Source organism: Portunus trituberculatus, chromosome 32, assembly GCF_017591435.1.
Source record: "Portunus trituberculatus isolate SZX2019 chromosome 32, ASM1759143v1, whole genome shotgun sequence".
In the NCBI taxonomy this organism is placed as follows: Eukaryota; Metazoa; Arthropoda; class Malacostraca; order Decapoda; family Portunidae; genus Portunus; species Portunus trituberculatus.
This window is the reverse complement of record NC_059286.1, coordinates 3,880,682-3,897,075: the sequence shown is the minus strand read 5'-3', so window position 1 is coordinate 3,897,075 and position 16,394 is coordinate 3,880,682. Positions and strand designations below refer to the sequence as shown.

The 16,394-nt window shown below is 40.1% G+C and overlaps 1 protein-coding gene across 1 annotated transcript in view; it reads right to left on the bottom strand.

The window, feature by feature from the left end:
• Positions 1 to 13,001, bottom strand: part of LOC123511871 (choline transporter-like protein 4) — a 37,758-nt gene extending 24,757 nt beyond the window's left edge. The window contains 7 exon segments of the mRNA XM_045267923.1: positions 295 to 464; positions 880 to 1,054; positions 2,307 to 2,467; positions 3,100 to 3,186; positions 3,189 to 3,221; positions 7,956 to 8,215; positions 12,981 to 13,001. Coding sequence (XP_045123858.1) covers positions 295 to 464; positions 880 to 1,054; positions 2,307 to 2,467; positions 3,100 to 3,186; positions 3,189 to 3,221; positions 7,956 to 7,983 — 654 coding nt within the window. The 5' untranslated portion in view covers positions 7,984 to 8,215; positions 12,981 to 13,001.
• Positions 13,002 to 16,394: the final 3,393 nt, after the last annotated feature.

The following is a 16,394-nucleotide window of genomic DNA, read 5'->3' as shown; positions in this document are numbered from 1 at the left end:
ATAAGTAAACAAAATCTTTCTGAAAATAAACAGGGAAGGGAAGGTTGGAGGCTGGAGGCTGAAGCCTGAAGGCTGGAGACTGGGAGGCAGGCCACAGAGTTATGCAAGTATTTACAGCAGCTGTGTGGGATTAGTCAGTCATACAACAATTCAGTGCAACAGAAACTACCAAGGGATGAAAACAGAGGGAGAAACTGACCATGGTGGGAAGAATAGAAGCAAAAAATATACAAACAAAAAATGGCAAGAAGATAAAGTATGGAAAGAAGAAAGAGAGGAGACAGAAACTTATACCTTCTGGAGACTAGCAAACCGGATGACATATTTCATGGCGTCCACCATCTTCGTTAAGATCTCCAATCTATAAGCAGGGGAGGTGGAGCCGGTGGAGTAAGTGGCTTCCAGAGCATCAATGATGGTGCCGACATTCGAGGTAATGTCTCTGGGAATGCATCGACGCCCAACTGGAAACAGGCAACTCTTGCACATTAGAAAGGAATATGAGTGTCTGGATTGAGTCTGGCTCATTGTATCCCATTTTCAGAATAAAATTATCATATTTCTATTTAAATTTACATATATTACTCATGCATTCCACCTCCTATAGTAGAACATCCCATTAATCAATTCTTTTCTTCTATTATATGTACATGTATGGATGTGTGTATCCTGTGAATTGAATCTTTGATACACACAGAGTCAATAGATTAGTACACAGTATTGGCATCAACTACACTAACTTTCCACTAGGATAAGTGGTGAGAGTCAAACACCTCCTGTGAGGACCTAGGAATCAGCTGATGTTTGAAATCCCTTGTAGGTCTGCAAAAAATCAAAGAAAAATGAATAAGAGGAAAAATATAACAACCCTTAACTCACATGATTGACTCTTCACATAGTAGAAAGCACATTGTCCATTCAACACCAGGTCCCCCACATTTTTGCTGGTGTCCATGGGGTCGACATTGTCCCGACAGATGAGTTTTGCACGGTCAGCCTCCGTCTCCCCACCTGTGTAAAACCAGTTCTCAGAGGGACACTCACTTACACAGACCTGCAGGAGAGAACAACGAGTAAAATGAAATTAACCAATGTTGCGATTTAGCCCTTAGTGCCAACATATCACTGAATTGTAAAGGATTCATGACCAAGGGAGAGAAAGATGAGTAAATTATTAACTATGTTATATTGCTTAATGTCAAAATGTCATAGAATGTACAGGACATTCATATTCATGAAAACGAAAGAAGAGAAAAGTGGAGTTAACTATGGTGAAGATTATTTCTTACACCAAAATATCATGGAACTTTTGAAATTTATGCAATAGCCTATCCAGGACAAGTAACATCAAGTTAATTTACTAATGTTGAATTTATTTTTTTATTGCTAAAGCAGAACAAAGTTTTGAAAAAACATAAAAGAACACAATGGTGATTAAAGGTTAACTCACCAGTGTGTATAGCTCAAGCTGAGATTATTATTATTTATTATTTCTTTTTTTATCTCCTGGCCTATAGCACCTGTAGGTAACTTGAAGAGTATTGGAAGTGCTGTTCAGCTTCCGCCCATTAGGGGCAAGGGCAATTTTATTTATAGTGGTACCCATATTAGGGCACATATCACCACCCAAGCATATCTTTGGTGTAACCAGCTAGAACCTGGATATCATAGTGACATGTAGGTAATTTTAAATCACTCGACAAATGGCAAAGTTTCAAGGCTGTACTGGGTGGGATTTGAACCTACGCGTGGACATCTGCCAGATCCCACGTTCACCACTTTATCTACTACACAACTGCTTTGTATGACTGTCTGATATATTAGTATGTACATTTGACAGAGTAAACCACAGCATATCCAGATAAGAAGCAAATCATAAGCTTGTACAGTCCTGACTGATAGTTGCCTATGTAATAAGAACACACTACCTTCACGTGTTCACTGCTTTCCTTCAACCTTGAAAACTTTGATCAGCTAAAAATCTACCAATATCAAGTCTTCTAGAGAGACTGTCAGCAGATCAGAGAACTCAACACTGACACAAAGCATAAAACACAGTGGAAATGAGATCCAAAAATTACATAATGTAACTTCTGACCTTCAATGTATAAACTTCCCTTAGTTCCTTATTTCAGTTCACAATGAGAGCAGAAAAATTACATCATTTTCAGTGTATATATTTTCCCTTGAGATTCTTACTTATTTCACTTCACACTGACAAGAAAATTAACATAACGTCTGATCCTCCTTGCACATTTTTCCAACAGATTCTTACTTACTCACATTAACTTAAAGTGTGACCTCACCTGGGGCGTGGGACAGCCGGTGGCAATGACTTTGGGTGAGGCACATCGGGTGAGGTCAAAAAAGAAGAGGTAGGTCTTGTTAGCAAATTCCCCGCGGCCACACACTCGACCCTCACTATCCGTTGGGTACAGCAGGCGCTGCGGGTCCCCACCATACACAGCTGTGAGAGTGAGTGAGTGAGTGAGTGAGTGAGTGAGTGAGTGAGTGAGTGAGTGAGTGAGTGAGTGAGCATGACTGACTGACTGACTGACTGACTGACTGACTGACTGACTGACTGACTGACTGACTGACTGACTGACTGAATGAATGAATGAATGAATGACGGACTGACTACTACAATCATGAAACAAGGAGCACCTGAATTGTTTTAAACTTTAAAGGAAAAGACTCATTGACAGACTGATTGAATGAGTGAATGATTGAATGACTAATGGACAAATTGACTGACAGAGTGAAAGACAGATCAAATCAATGAAAAAGAGATTCATTAACTAAATGGATAACTATTGAATAACTAAATGGCTCACTAAGGAATAGACTAATTAACTGACTCACTCAATGAACAGATGACTTACAAAATACATACATGTTCAACTAAAGGACAGACCAAAATCTAAATGACTAACTGACTGACTGCTACTACAAAGAGAGAGAGAGAGAGAGAGAGAGAGAGAGAGAGAGAGAGAGAGAGAGAGAGAGAGAGAGAGAGAGAGAGAGAGAGAGAGAGAGAGAGAGAGAGAGAGAGAGAGAGAGAGAGAGAGAGAGAGAGAGAGAGAGAGAGAGAGACCTTACCAAAGCCAGCCACAACGCCCCATCCTATGAGAAATGCCAGGAAGAGCAGCAGGCAGATGATGTCAGTGCAGGATCTGTTCTTGAGCGTCCAGCAAACTCAGGGTCATACTTGATTGCCTCTCCTGAAGGTGCAGAAAGAAAATGTTGATGCTTTGTAATGTAAAATACTAATCTTAAAGCACTCATACTTCAAAGGTTGATAGAAAAAGAGGTGGTAATCTTGATTCTGAAGTGGGTCTGCTTCTATGGTTGATATGAAAACACATTTTCATATTCATTCTGCTTACTATCTAGTGATTTTGTACAGCTTCAGAAACTTATGTGGAGGATTAAGATAGTGAAGACTGGCCATTAATCTTCTGACCTCCATAGACTCTTCCTAATGTAAGTGAAATCGTCCAATCACACCCAAAACTCAAGGTTAAAAATGAGTCTCAGTACTGAAGGGAGTTAAATGGTTTCTAAGGCTGATACTGAAATACTGCTACAATTTGAAAAGATCTGCTTATTTCATGGGAATGTGGCATTATATTCAACAAAAGGATGGAAGATACATGTTTTCAGAAAAAAAAAAAAGAAGAAAAGAAAGGTGATATAACGCGAAAGAACATGCAAAAAAATAAATAAAATGATAAATAAATAAATAAAAAAGAACGTGGTAGGCCAACACAAAACTTTTTACCTATATAATACATCCACCATTCATCTGTGTGTAACTTAGTGAACGCCTTTAAGAAACTCCCGAGTGACTTGATTACCCAGTTTATTCCTGTCATCTACCAGTCTGAAAACCGTCTCTCTCTCTCTCTCTCTCTCTCTCTCTCTCTCTCTCTCAGCACACTCACCCCTGTACCTTACCTCTCCTGTCTTATAACCTCCCTATCCTCAACCAGGACGTCCAATACCTCCTCCTCCTCCTCCTCTCCCTGCTACCCACCATTACCATCACCTCCCTCCACTTTATCTGAACAGTTTTATGCTCTTAAAGAAATAAGCGCAAACAATTGATTCGTGTTATATTACAAAGGAAAGAACAGATAACTCTAAGAGGATACACTATGCTCGCTCGCTCGCTCGCTCTCTCTCTCTCTCTCAAGGATCTTTATGAAAAAATGTAATGCATAAAAAGTAGTCTTTCTACGTGTGTGTGTGTGTGTGTGTGTGTGTGTGTGTGTGTGAAGGGAGGGGACCTTGCATACGTAGTGTGTGTGTGTGTGTGTGTGTGTGTGTGTGTGTGTGTGCGTGAATGACTATACAGTACTACTGCTGCTGCTGCTGCTGCTGCTACTACTACTACTATTACTACTACTGCTACTACTACTGCTATTACTACTACTATTACTACTACTACTGCTACTACTACTACTACTACTACTACTACTACTACTACTACTGCTGCTGCTGCTGCTGCTGCTGCTGCTGCTGCTACTACTACTACTACTACTACTACTACTACTACCGTAATGTTATTGGGATAAAAATGAATATCATATGGATGGTGCGTTTTATATTATGCATGAGCCTGAAACTAAAGAAAAAAAATCATCTCTCTCACACACACACACACACACACACACACACACACACACACACACATTGATCCCAGTAGTAGTAGTAGTAGTAGTAGTAGTAGTAGTAGTAGTAGTTTTTGTTAGAGAGAGAGAGAGAGAGAGAGAGAGAGAGAGAGAGAGAGAGAGAGAGAGAGAGAGAGAGAGAGAGAGAGAGGCAGAGTAGGAAGTGGTATTAATGCGCTTTTAGTTACCTCATTTAAGTGGCGGTGACCTTTGCAATCACCTTGAAGCATACGGCGATTAAAGAACAAAAACCTTAATACTACACAAGGCGACAGAGAGAGAGAGAGAGAGAGAGAGAGAGAGAGAGAGAGAGAGAGAGAGAGAGAGAGAGAGAGAGAGAGAGAGAGAGAGAGAGAGACTACTACTACGTGCTACTACTAAAGAAATAAACATCTTTTTGACCACCATCACTACACAAAACATCTTTACAACGACTTATTTTATGATCAGCTTCTACTACCTCCGTCTGTAAAGGCGAGCTCACACGTGTCAATATGCGACTGAAATTGAAAATCGTTAGTTTTCGACTGAATATCGGTGCCTGGCGACTGAAAAAACAAGTAGCAAACAAGACTGACATGATCTTTTTCAGTCAATTTGCGTCTTTGTTTACGGTGTGACGTCACGGAGAAGAGTTTGAAAATGTAGCGTCCAGCAGGTGTGGCGATGTTGGAGCCGGTGAGAGAAAAAGAGCACATCTGGGACCTAAAAATTAATTATAAAGCAAAAAATCAAATAAATAAATAAATAAATAAATAAGCTTACACAAATCAACGTTCGATGAGATGGTGCCACTCTCCAAGAACTGTTTCCCTCTACGCAGGGTGTTGCTGGAGGTGAGGACTGAATACTTGTGATGATTTATTTTGATCGCCACCGAAGGAAGACATTTTGCTGGGTAGCTGTTTGTTTATGTTCACTTCCCACCAACCACCAGATACTTCCCAATAGCTTTGTGACTTACAATTTCAGTCGCATACTGACACGTGTGAACCCGCCTTGTGGTGCTGAGTAAGGCATTTAATTTAACTCCAGCCATATCTCACCCACCACGCCTAAGCAATGGCCACAAGCACTCAATTCCTAACTCAGTCTTAATCAGTTTTCGTAATAGATGTAATAGTGTGTTAATGTATCACGTGTTACTGTATCATGTGTTACTGTATCACGTGTTAATGTATCACGTGTTACTGTATCATGTGTTAATGTATCATGTGTTACTGTATCATGTGTAACTATCAAGTGTTAATGTATCATGTGTTAATGTATCACGTGTTAATGTATCATGTGTTAATGTATCATGTGTTAATGTATCACGTGTTAATGTATCACGTGTTAATGTATCACGTGTTAATGTATCACGTGTTACTGTATCATGTGCTAATGTATCATGTGCTAATGTATCATGTGTAACTTTCACGTGTTAATGTATCAAGTGTTAATGTATCATGTGTTAATGTATCATGTGTTAATGTATCACGTGTTACTGTATCATGTGTTAATGTATCATGTGTTAATGTATCACGTGTTACTGTATCATGTGTTAACGTATCATGTGTTAATGTATCACGTGTTAATGTATCACGTGTTAATGTATCATGTGTTAATGTATCATGTGTTACTGTATCATGTGTTAATGTATCACGTGTTACTGTATCATGCGTTAATGTATCACGTGTTAATGTATCACATGTTAATGTATCATGTGCTACTGTAGTGTGTTCTGTTCCTTGACCACCACCACCACCACCTCACGCATGACGCCGCACCACCACAGATCGTGTCTAGTTTCACTCTAGTTTTGATTTTTTATTATTATTCAGCTTATACTCAGCATTTTCCAGCTTCACTGATATGAGGTTTATATTAAGCTCTCAGGTGGTGGTGGTGGTGGTGAAGAAGATGTAGTAGTAGTAGTAGTAGTAGTAGTAGTAGTAGTAGTAGTAGTAGTAGTAGTAGTAGTAGTAGTAGTAGTAGTAGTAGCAGTAGCAGCAGCAGCAGCAGCAGCAGCAGCAGCAGCAGCAGCAGCAGCAGCAGCAGCAATCATTTGAGGTTAGCGGAAGTTATTAGTACAAGTAAATACTGTTATTAATTTACCGCAGATGTCACCGTGTGTGTGTGTGTGTGTGTGTGTGTGTGTGTGTGTGTCTCTCTCTCTCTCTCTCTCTCATGTAATCTAAATAAATACTTTCACAATTTCTATTTACTTTTCTTTGCCACACACACACACACACACACACACACACACACACACACACACACACACACACACACAGGAATCAAAAGGGAGTCATTTCTTTTCTCATTCTACTTCATTCATGCGTCGTTTACAATACATTACAACATATAGGTACTTTATTTTCTAAAGATAATGGTCATCATCTGAACCATAATAGTAGTAGTAGTAGTAGTAGTAGTAGTAGTAGTAGTAGTAGTAGTAGTAGTAGTAGTAGTAGTAGTAGTAGTAGTAATAATAATAATAATAATAATAATAATAATAATAATAATAATAATAATAATAATAATAATAATAATAATAATAATAATCACCTACTTACACCAAACCAACGGTAGTATTTCCACTCTTTCAAAAATCGCTAGTAACATTATTGAGTCACACTTTGAAGACGGATTTCCGTTATCTATTCCTTTAAACTTTAACTATTACTGAAAATGTATTCTTATCAGTTGCCCCCCCCCCCTCTCTCTCTCTCTCTCTCTCTCTCTCGTGACGTGTAATTTCAGCAGGAGATTCCTATTCACTTCGTTACGACACTGATATTTCTTTGTCTAACAGCCTTTGTGTATTAGCAGTATTTGACCTACTCCTGCTCACTCTCGCCGCTTTTTTCAGAGAGAGAGAGAGAGAGAGAGAGAGAGAGAGAGAGAGAGAGGGGGTGGGGACTTATTCATAAAAATCGCATCAAACAACAAAAAGAGCCCTTAAGAATAAATCAGAGAGAGAGAGAGAGAGAGAGAGAGAGAGAGAGAGAGAGAGAGAGAGACGGGATGGGGACTTATTCATAAAAATCGCATCAAATAACAAAAAGAGCCCTTAAGAATAAATCAGAGAGAGAGAGAGAGAGAGAGAGAGAGAGAGAGAGAGAGAGAGAGAGAGAGAGAGAGAGAGAGAGAGAGAGAGAGAGAGAGAGATGAAATTCCACCTCTGTTTGAAGAGAACAAACAATGTACACAGCAACCATTTAACGCCGCCCCTCCCCTACACCACCACCACCACCACCACCACTACCCATAAGATGACCTCACTTGACCTTAACTCACCTTTGCGTTGGTGGCGCTTCCCTCCCATGATTCGCCACACCAACACCGCACCACAATGCTAAAGTCTCGTCCAGTGTCGGTAATAATTGGGTAGTGTTACTGTGTTATCCTGTGTTCTGTACCGCACCACCACACCACCACAATTTTTTTCACTATTTCCTTCAATTCTTGTTATATTTCATTCACTGTTATGTTCTGCTTTCACCACAGTACCACACCACACGCCAAGTTCTGTTCTACTGTGCTGTTATTTTGCTGTTCTGGTTAAGGATAGTAAAGATATGTAAGTATTCACAGCTGCACGTGACAAGCTGTGTTTATTGTTCACTCCAGTAAAGGACGGTCTTATGAACAGTTTGAAGCTAATGAGTTTGCGCGTGCCAGCTGTGTTTGGCTTTCCTCTTTGTACTTATTATTGCGAGATATTACATTCATAACATTGTGAAATAAAGAGTAAGCTAGCCTATCTTCATTTTATGGTATTTAATTCTTTATCTATTTGAGGTTGGTTTAAGTATCTCACCGTATTTTCTTCTATTTGAGGTTGGTTTAAGTATCTCACCGTATTAATTTTCTATTTGGCTGAAGTATCTTACCGGTTTTTTTTTATTTTCTTCTTTCGAGTGTTTTATTGCCACATTTTACATTCATAGCACCGAAGTAAGAGTAAAACTACTTCCATTCAATACTATCTAATTTGATCTATTTTGCACTTGATTTGAGATATGGCCATGTTTATTGTTTTTTCAATGTGGGCTTCCTCGTAGGTACAATCAATGTAACTTTCATCAGTCATAATATTCCAAAAGTAACCAGTACGCCTCCTTAGCTAGATACAATGCTACCTTGTGTTGACTTTTCTCCATCTCTTCTTCCTTTCCATCTACGTATCGATAGTGTCAAGTAACATAGCAAACCTCATCATCGTCTCATCTCATCATTTTAATAAGGTACAATGGCATCGATCTCATTACTATTTCCCTTTTGTTTCTCTTTACTTTTTAGTGAAATGAATTCCACTTGATAATTAGATTGCGGCTCATCAGAGACATATTCTTCTTTCCATTTCATCTCTATTTCCGTACTATCCTTGTTCTCTTCTTTACACAACATTTCATCTTTACATTTTCATCTTTGTCTCCTCTCTCCACCACCATTCTAGGCAAGCAGAAACTAAGTAACATAATCTACATTTTTTCGCAAGATAATTTTCTCTCTCTCTCTCTCTCTCTCTCTCTCTCTCTCAGAAAACAACTAATAATCTCCTGACGCAGAGAAAGAAAGCGGTTCAAACAGTGTCTGGGGGCCACTCATCTTCTCAGCTCCACATATTTTCACCCACATCAACGAGAAAAAAAAAAAAAAACTAATTGCACGCATAAAGCAAAATTTGGAGCCCTGTTAACACAAATCAGACATATTATTTCCTCGCCCCATTTCTATCCTATCACATTTCAGCCATCAGAGCAATAGTATCTCGCCAATGGAACGCCATACATGCTTGATAATACATAACATCTATACTATAAGATGTCTCGATGCCTCGGCTTACTAGTACACATGCACAGTCGGGTTTCGAACTGTTTTCCGAGAGTAATTCTGACACAAGACTAAAAATCTTCCCAGGGTAAGATCCGTATTCAGAAACGCTTTGCTCTCTCACCACTGCATTTTTTTTTTCTTCTTTTTAAGGCCACAGGGATGATTAGCGGGATTTTCAAGTGTATCTCCAGTTAATGATATAGAAATCTTGTCAATCTACCTCTTGAACCTTAAAAACACCTCTAAAAATTCGTATAAATTTACATAAAGCCTTTTGAAATAATGAAGGTGAAGCACAGAAGAGTTCGATAATATGAACTTCTGCCACGGGAGTAGAAATTTTCGAAGAGCAATTCTGGACCAAAATCGTACTGCAACGGCCTTCACTGCCCTCTATATCCACTTTACAATATACCGATTACTGCTATCAAGAGCTTAATCGTTCCGCAATAAAGATAAGGCTGCTCTGTGAGTGATCTTTCATAACTTCAACGTTCTCCCACCCAATGAAGGAAGAAGGCGGTGACTCATGCGCGTACTATTGTTTTCCTTGCCTTATGTATGGACACAGCTCCCTGCTTCACTAATTCACAAAGGAACACAAACAAAGAACAATGCCAGAGAGAGAGAGAGAGAGAGAGAGAGAGAGAGAGAGAGAGAGAGAGAGAGAGACGCTATTTTCCTATCTTTTTCATTTACATTAATTGGCGCTGCATGATATCTGGGTTACATGTGAACTTGCACCACCAAAATACTGCCTGTCAAACCGTCACTATCACTACTTCTTTCCTGTTTTTTCTTCACTATTTCTTATTTTCATATACACCCTTTCACATCATCATACATCCCTCTTTTTTTCTTTCTTTTTTCGTCTATCTCTGTTCCTATCTTCCTACATACAGTCCTCTCCTTTTCTCTTTTATATTTTTTATTTATCTACATTCGCATCTCCCTACATACAGACCTTTCAATTTTCTCTTCTTTTTTATATATGTCCATTCAAATCTCCCTACATCCAGTCCATTACCTCCCGTGTCCCCCTTTTTCTTCTCTTCACATTCAGAACAGTTAATCTATTTGGTTATCTATCCGGATACGTCTCGTCTTTCTCTCTGTGCGCACCAAATGTCTCTTCTGTCATCACATTCTTGGCGTCTTGGTTATTAAAAGCAAAGGATTGTATTGGAAGTTGCTGTGGTTCTCAATGGTGCTTTCATGATTCTAGTGATTCTACATTCACAACATTAATTAACCTCTTCAGTACTGGGACACTTTTTCACCAAGAATTTTGTGTATGATTAGAAGATTTTTATTATCATTACGAAGAGTCTATGCAGGTCATAAGATTAGTCGTTAATCTTCACTATTTGCATCCCTACATAAGTTTCTGAAGCTATATAAAATCGCCAAATGGTAACCAGAATGAATATAAACGCGTCCTGATACTGAAGGGGTTAATGACGTTCGTGCAGCCTTTGGAATTTATTATCACGAGAGGATAACGTGTTCTGTAGCTTATTTATCTTCTATCTTTTTACTTCCTTGCAACTTTGGCGGTCTCGTAAAGGCTTTCCTCAAGATATCCATCCGTTCGCCACTTCCTAACTAATCGAACCTAACCTCCACCCCCCACCAACCCCACCACCACCACCTCCACTACCACAGTCACGCTTTTCACAACTCTTACCATACCACAGCTTCCATCATCACCACCACCACCACCAATGACGCTATTCCATATTACTGCAATGTTATAATTTCCTTTCCCTTTATCATTCGCACTGACTCAACTAATCAGCGTGTCATAAACGTCACGAGCCGATACCACTGTACTAGCAAACGAACACGGAAAAAAGGACGCCACTACACTGCGCACTTACTGTTACTAGAAGGAGAAAGAGATGAAGAAAAGGAAGCTACCACTAGTAAACGAACACGGAAAAGAGGACGCCTTTACACTGCATGCGCACTTACTGTTGCTAGAAGATGAAGAAGAGGAGGAGGAGGAAAGACACCACACAAGTCACAAGAAGAAGAAGAAGAAGAAGAAGAAGAAGAAGAAGAAGAAGAAGAAGAAGAAGAAGAGCAGGAGGAGGAGGAGAAGGAGAGCCACCTCACAACAAAGTGACAAGAAGAAGAAGAAGAAGAAGAAGAAGAAGAAGAAGAAGAAGAAGAAGAAGAAGAAGAAGAAGAAAAAGAAAAAGAAGAGGAGGAGGAGGAGGAGGAGGAGGAGGAGGAGAGCCACCACACAAGTCACAAGAAAGAAGAAGAAGAAAGAGAAAGAAAAAAGATAAAGACCACATAATATATAATTAAAAAGATGAAAACAAACTAAAGAAGAGTACAACAAACAACAACAACAACAACAACAACAAAAACAAGAATCACCCTCATTACTGTGTCGTCACCACCATCACCACTATTTCAACATCTTGGGAAAACACCAATACAAGAACATCTCATGCATCAATCTTTTCCTCGAACTTCATTTTCTTATTCATTCTGATTACTATTACAACTGCAGTCTACCCAATCATTTACTAGTAGGTGTATGAGATCTCTATACGATCAGATTTATCATATTCTCCAAAAGAAAGCAAATGAAAGATGGGAAGCAAGAACTATTTAAAACAGCATCATCACAGCACTTCAACATCTAACACAGGAAAACTTCAACAGGAAAAGGTTATTCTGACACAGCAAACAAGAGTAGAACATCATCAATCACTGCAACATCTAACACAGGAAAACTTCAACAGCAAAAGGTTATCTTGACACAGCAAACAATACTAGAACAATAACTACAAGAGCTGGTTTAAACTGCCTTTCCGACACCACTCGGTCCACACCACACCGCGCCACGAGAGAGAGAGAGAAGAGTAACGAAGACCAACACCAGAACCAAGGTATCACTGTATAGCAAGACTCATTTCATAACCTCGACAATCAAAACATCACCACTAGCAAGGAAACAGCAGAAGAAATAGCCACACACACACACACACACACACACACACACACACACACACACAGGTACAAACTAAAAAACAACGAGAATAAGACAAAACATTCATAACATAACAAGAAACATTTCATAATACATTTCCTAAACCACCACAATCATCATCAGCCACACAGATAGAGAGAGGAACAGAGACAAAAGATTAAGGGATGCGAGAAGAGCGAAGAGGGACAGAATATGCACGAAATAACCTAAAATATTTGTTACCATATGTCCATAACCACTGCAACCGTCACCGATACGTTATCATCATACTTTCTTTGTTAGTAACACAAATGCACGACTGAGTAACAAAAGCCATATAGTTTTTCTTCAAATTAATAAGCTTACTCATAATACTTTTCACTCATCTCCATCTTATACACCTTTCATCTTCACAACGCGAGAACAGAACTATATAAGCAACGCACACAGTAAGCCTCTCTCTCCGAACACCCACGGTACTAGAGTGCAAGAGAGACCATGAGACACAACCTCCCCTCACTGCAGTCAAAGAGTTACTGAGTCTCGGTCTCCCGCGGGTACTGAAGACAGCACAGTGAGCAGCTGATTACCAAGGTTATGCTCCACAGGGTGAAGAAGGTTGGGTATAGTGTTCAGTGTGCTGTTATCAGGGATTTCAACGTGAACTAGACAGCTCTACAAGAGTATGCGGGTGTTGAAAGACATGACGTGGGTGATGTTATAACGTGGGTGGTATGTGGGTTTCCAAGGCGGATTGAAAGTTTGTAAGTATGTTTTCCGGTTCTCTCTCTCTCTCTCTCTCTCTCTCTCTCTCTCTCTCTCTCTCTCTGGTAAGAAATGAATGTTGCTTCTGTGTGTGTGTGTGTGTGTGTGTGTGTGTGTGTGTGTGTGTGTGTTTATCCATTCCCTTCATTTTTTCCTTTTCATCGTCTCTCTCTCTCTCTCTCTCTCTCTCTCTCTCTCTCTCTCTCTCTCTTACCGCAGCCGTGTGTTTAATAGGATACAGCCCCTCAGGCACGCCTCTCTCTCTCTCTCTCTCTCTCTCTCTCTCTCTCTCTCTCTCTCTCTCTCTCTCTCTCATCCATGCACATAATGCCACTCCCAAACCCTCTTCCCTTACCAATTTAAATATTTAAATCCCCCTTTTTAAATACCCACCACAACCACCACCATCACCACCACCGCCGTCATTACTTCCTTCTCCCCAACACACCCAAAGATGCCCCATCTTTCCCACTTTGAACACACACACACACACACACACACACACACACACACACACACACTGAAGATGATTCATGTGTGTGTGTGTGTGTGTGTGTGTGTGTGTGTGTGTGTGTGTGTGTGTTTTAGTAAATACGATAATGATGATAACACTGCGCAATAAGGGAAAAAAAGACAATGTAAGAAAAAAAAAATGAGATAACAGGAGGAGGAGGAGGAGGAGGAGGAGGAGGAGGAGGAGGAAGAAGAGGAGGAGGAAGAAGAGGAGGAGGCGGAGGAGGAGAAAAGACGACAAAGAAAATGCAAATGGAGTGAAAAGAAAAAAAAGCACTAGTGTACATAATAAAATACACAAGAATAAAACGTAATACAAATTGTTGAACTCAATTGGTGAACCCGATTAGAACCTTTTTTTCACGTCGAACTTTTTAGAAAGCAGCAATTAAGCTAAATTCTTTTTGTACAGCTTTTTTTTTACTGAGAGAGAGAGAGAGAGAGAGAGAGAGAGAGAGAGAGAGAGAGAGAGAGAGAGAGAGAGAATATGGCCCAACAGGTGTGATAATGAATACACACAGGAAGTTCTATTGGCATATGTGTGTGTGTGTGTGTGTGTGTGTGTGTGTGTGTGTGTGTGTGTGTGTGTGTCTCGTGATCAAGGACGAACTCTAGAAAACTGACACCGAACGTTCACTTGCACACACTCACTCACTCACACGCACGCGGGCACACACTCACTCATGCACACACGCACGCGGGCGCGCACACACACACACACACACACACACACACACACACACACACACACACACACACACACACACACACCATTTCCTTCCTTCCTTCCTTTCTTACTTTCCACGTCATTTCCTCTTATCTCCACACACACACACACACACACACACACACACACACACACAGAGAGAGAGAGAGAGAGAGAGAGAGAGAGAGAGAGAGAGAGAGAGAGAGAGAGAGAGAGAGAGAGAGAGAGAGAGAGAGAGAGAGAGAGAGAGAGAGGACCTAAACGAAATTTTCCACATGGGCACAACGCAAACACACACACACACACACACACACACACACACACACACACACACACACACACACACACACACACTATTAAACTCGTCTCCGGAAAACGAACAAAGAAACAGAGAGAGAGAGAGAGAGAGAGAGAGAGAGAGAGAGAGAGAGAGAGAGAGAGAGAGAGAGAGAGAGAGAGAGAGAGACGGTGTTATGTCTATGGCAATAAGAGACGGGTTAAGAATAGAGCAACAAGGGTGTGGCTGTGAATGGGTACTTTCTACACCTGTTCTTTGGAGTGTGAGGGAGTTTGGAGTGGTGGGTGTGGGGGAGAGGAGTGCCCAGTGGAGTAGATGGGCGGTTAACCCCTTCATTACTGGGACACATTGTTACCTTGAGATTTGTGTACGATTAGACCATTTTATTGACATTGGGAAGGGTCTATGGAGGTCAGAAGATTAATGGTCACAGCCTTCACTATTTCAATCGCCACATGAGTTTCTGAAGCTGTGTAAAATCCCCAGAGTCACCAGAATGAATATGGAAACGTATCATAGTACTAAAGGGGTTAAGGAGCACATAATAAGTTAATGTAATGTAAACTTGGACAAAGGGTTAATGAGAAATGAAAGTTAACCTCTTCAATACTGGGACCCATTTTTACCACGAGTTTTGGCTATGATTAGACGATTTCATTTACATTGGAAAGGGTCTATGGAGGTCAGAAGATTAATGCACAGACTCTTCACTATTTCAATCCACACATAAGTTTTTGAAGCTGTATATAATCGGCAAATAGTAAGAAGAATAAATATGAAGACGCATGGTACTGGAGGGGTTAAGTTAGATAACATAAGATTAGATTAGGTTAGGTTAGGTTAGGTTTGTCATTGGTTTGTTTTATATTATGTACGAGGAGAAATCTGGCCAAGGGCAACGAAAACGATTGAACAGAAAACGGCTCACTTAGATGCCAATCCCCGATCAGGTTAGGGTAGGTTTGGATCTTCATATACAGTTAATTAAAGAGAACCGTGAAGCAGTACAGAATAACAACTTTGGTCAAATAAAACCAGACAGAGTTATTGACAGTCGCGTTAAGAGAAGCACTGTGAAAGCTAGACAGTTAGAGAGAGCTGAGTTTAGCCCAGTTGTGGTGTGGAATACACGGGTAGCTGATAGAGGGGGTAAAGATGAGTGTGGAGATTTCTGTCTTGCAGTAGAATGAACACTGCGGTGGAGGATAGGAAGTAAGAATGATAAGTGACACAACAGATTAACTGGAAAGAGAGAGAGAGAGAGAGAGAGAGAGAGAGAGAGAGAGAGAGAGAGAGAGAGAGAGAGAGAGAGAGAGAGAGAGAAAAAATTACTGTAGGTTTCGTCTTATACTGAAGAAAAAGGACCAAATTCTGAAACACTCTTGTCACTACCTAGTTTACTTCCTCTCTAATTGAAGTGACGCGAGTTTTTATGAATGTTTCCTGGTCCTAATGAAAAACGAACAACATTCCTACATTATTGAAGCTCTAGTGACAGCTAAACAACATTCCTAATTCCAATTATAATACACAGAAGAAAAAAACAAACTCTTGAAAACCCTGCTAATTATGTGACCTTTGAAAACAGTCGTGGTGAGAGAATAAATAAGGATGTTTTATGAAGTTCTA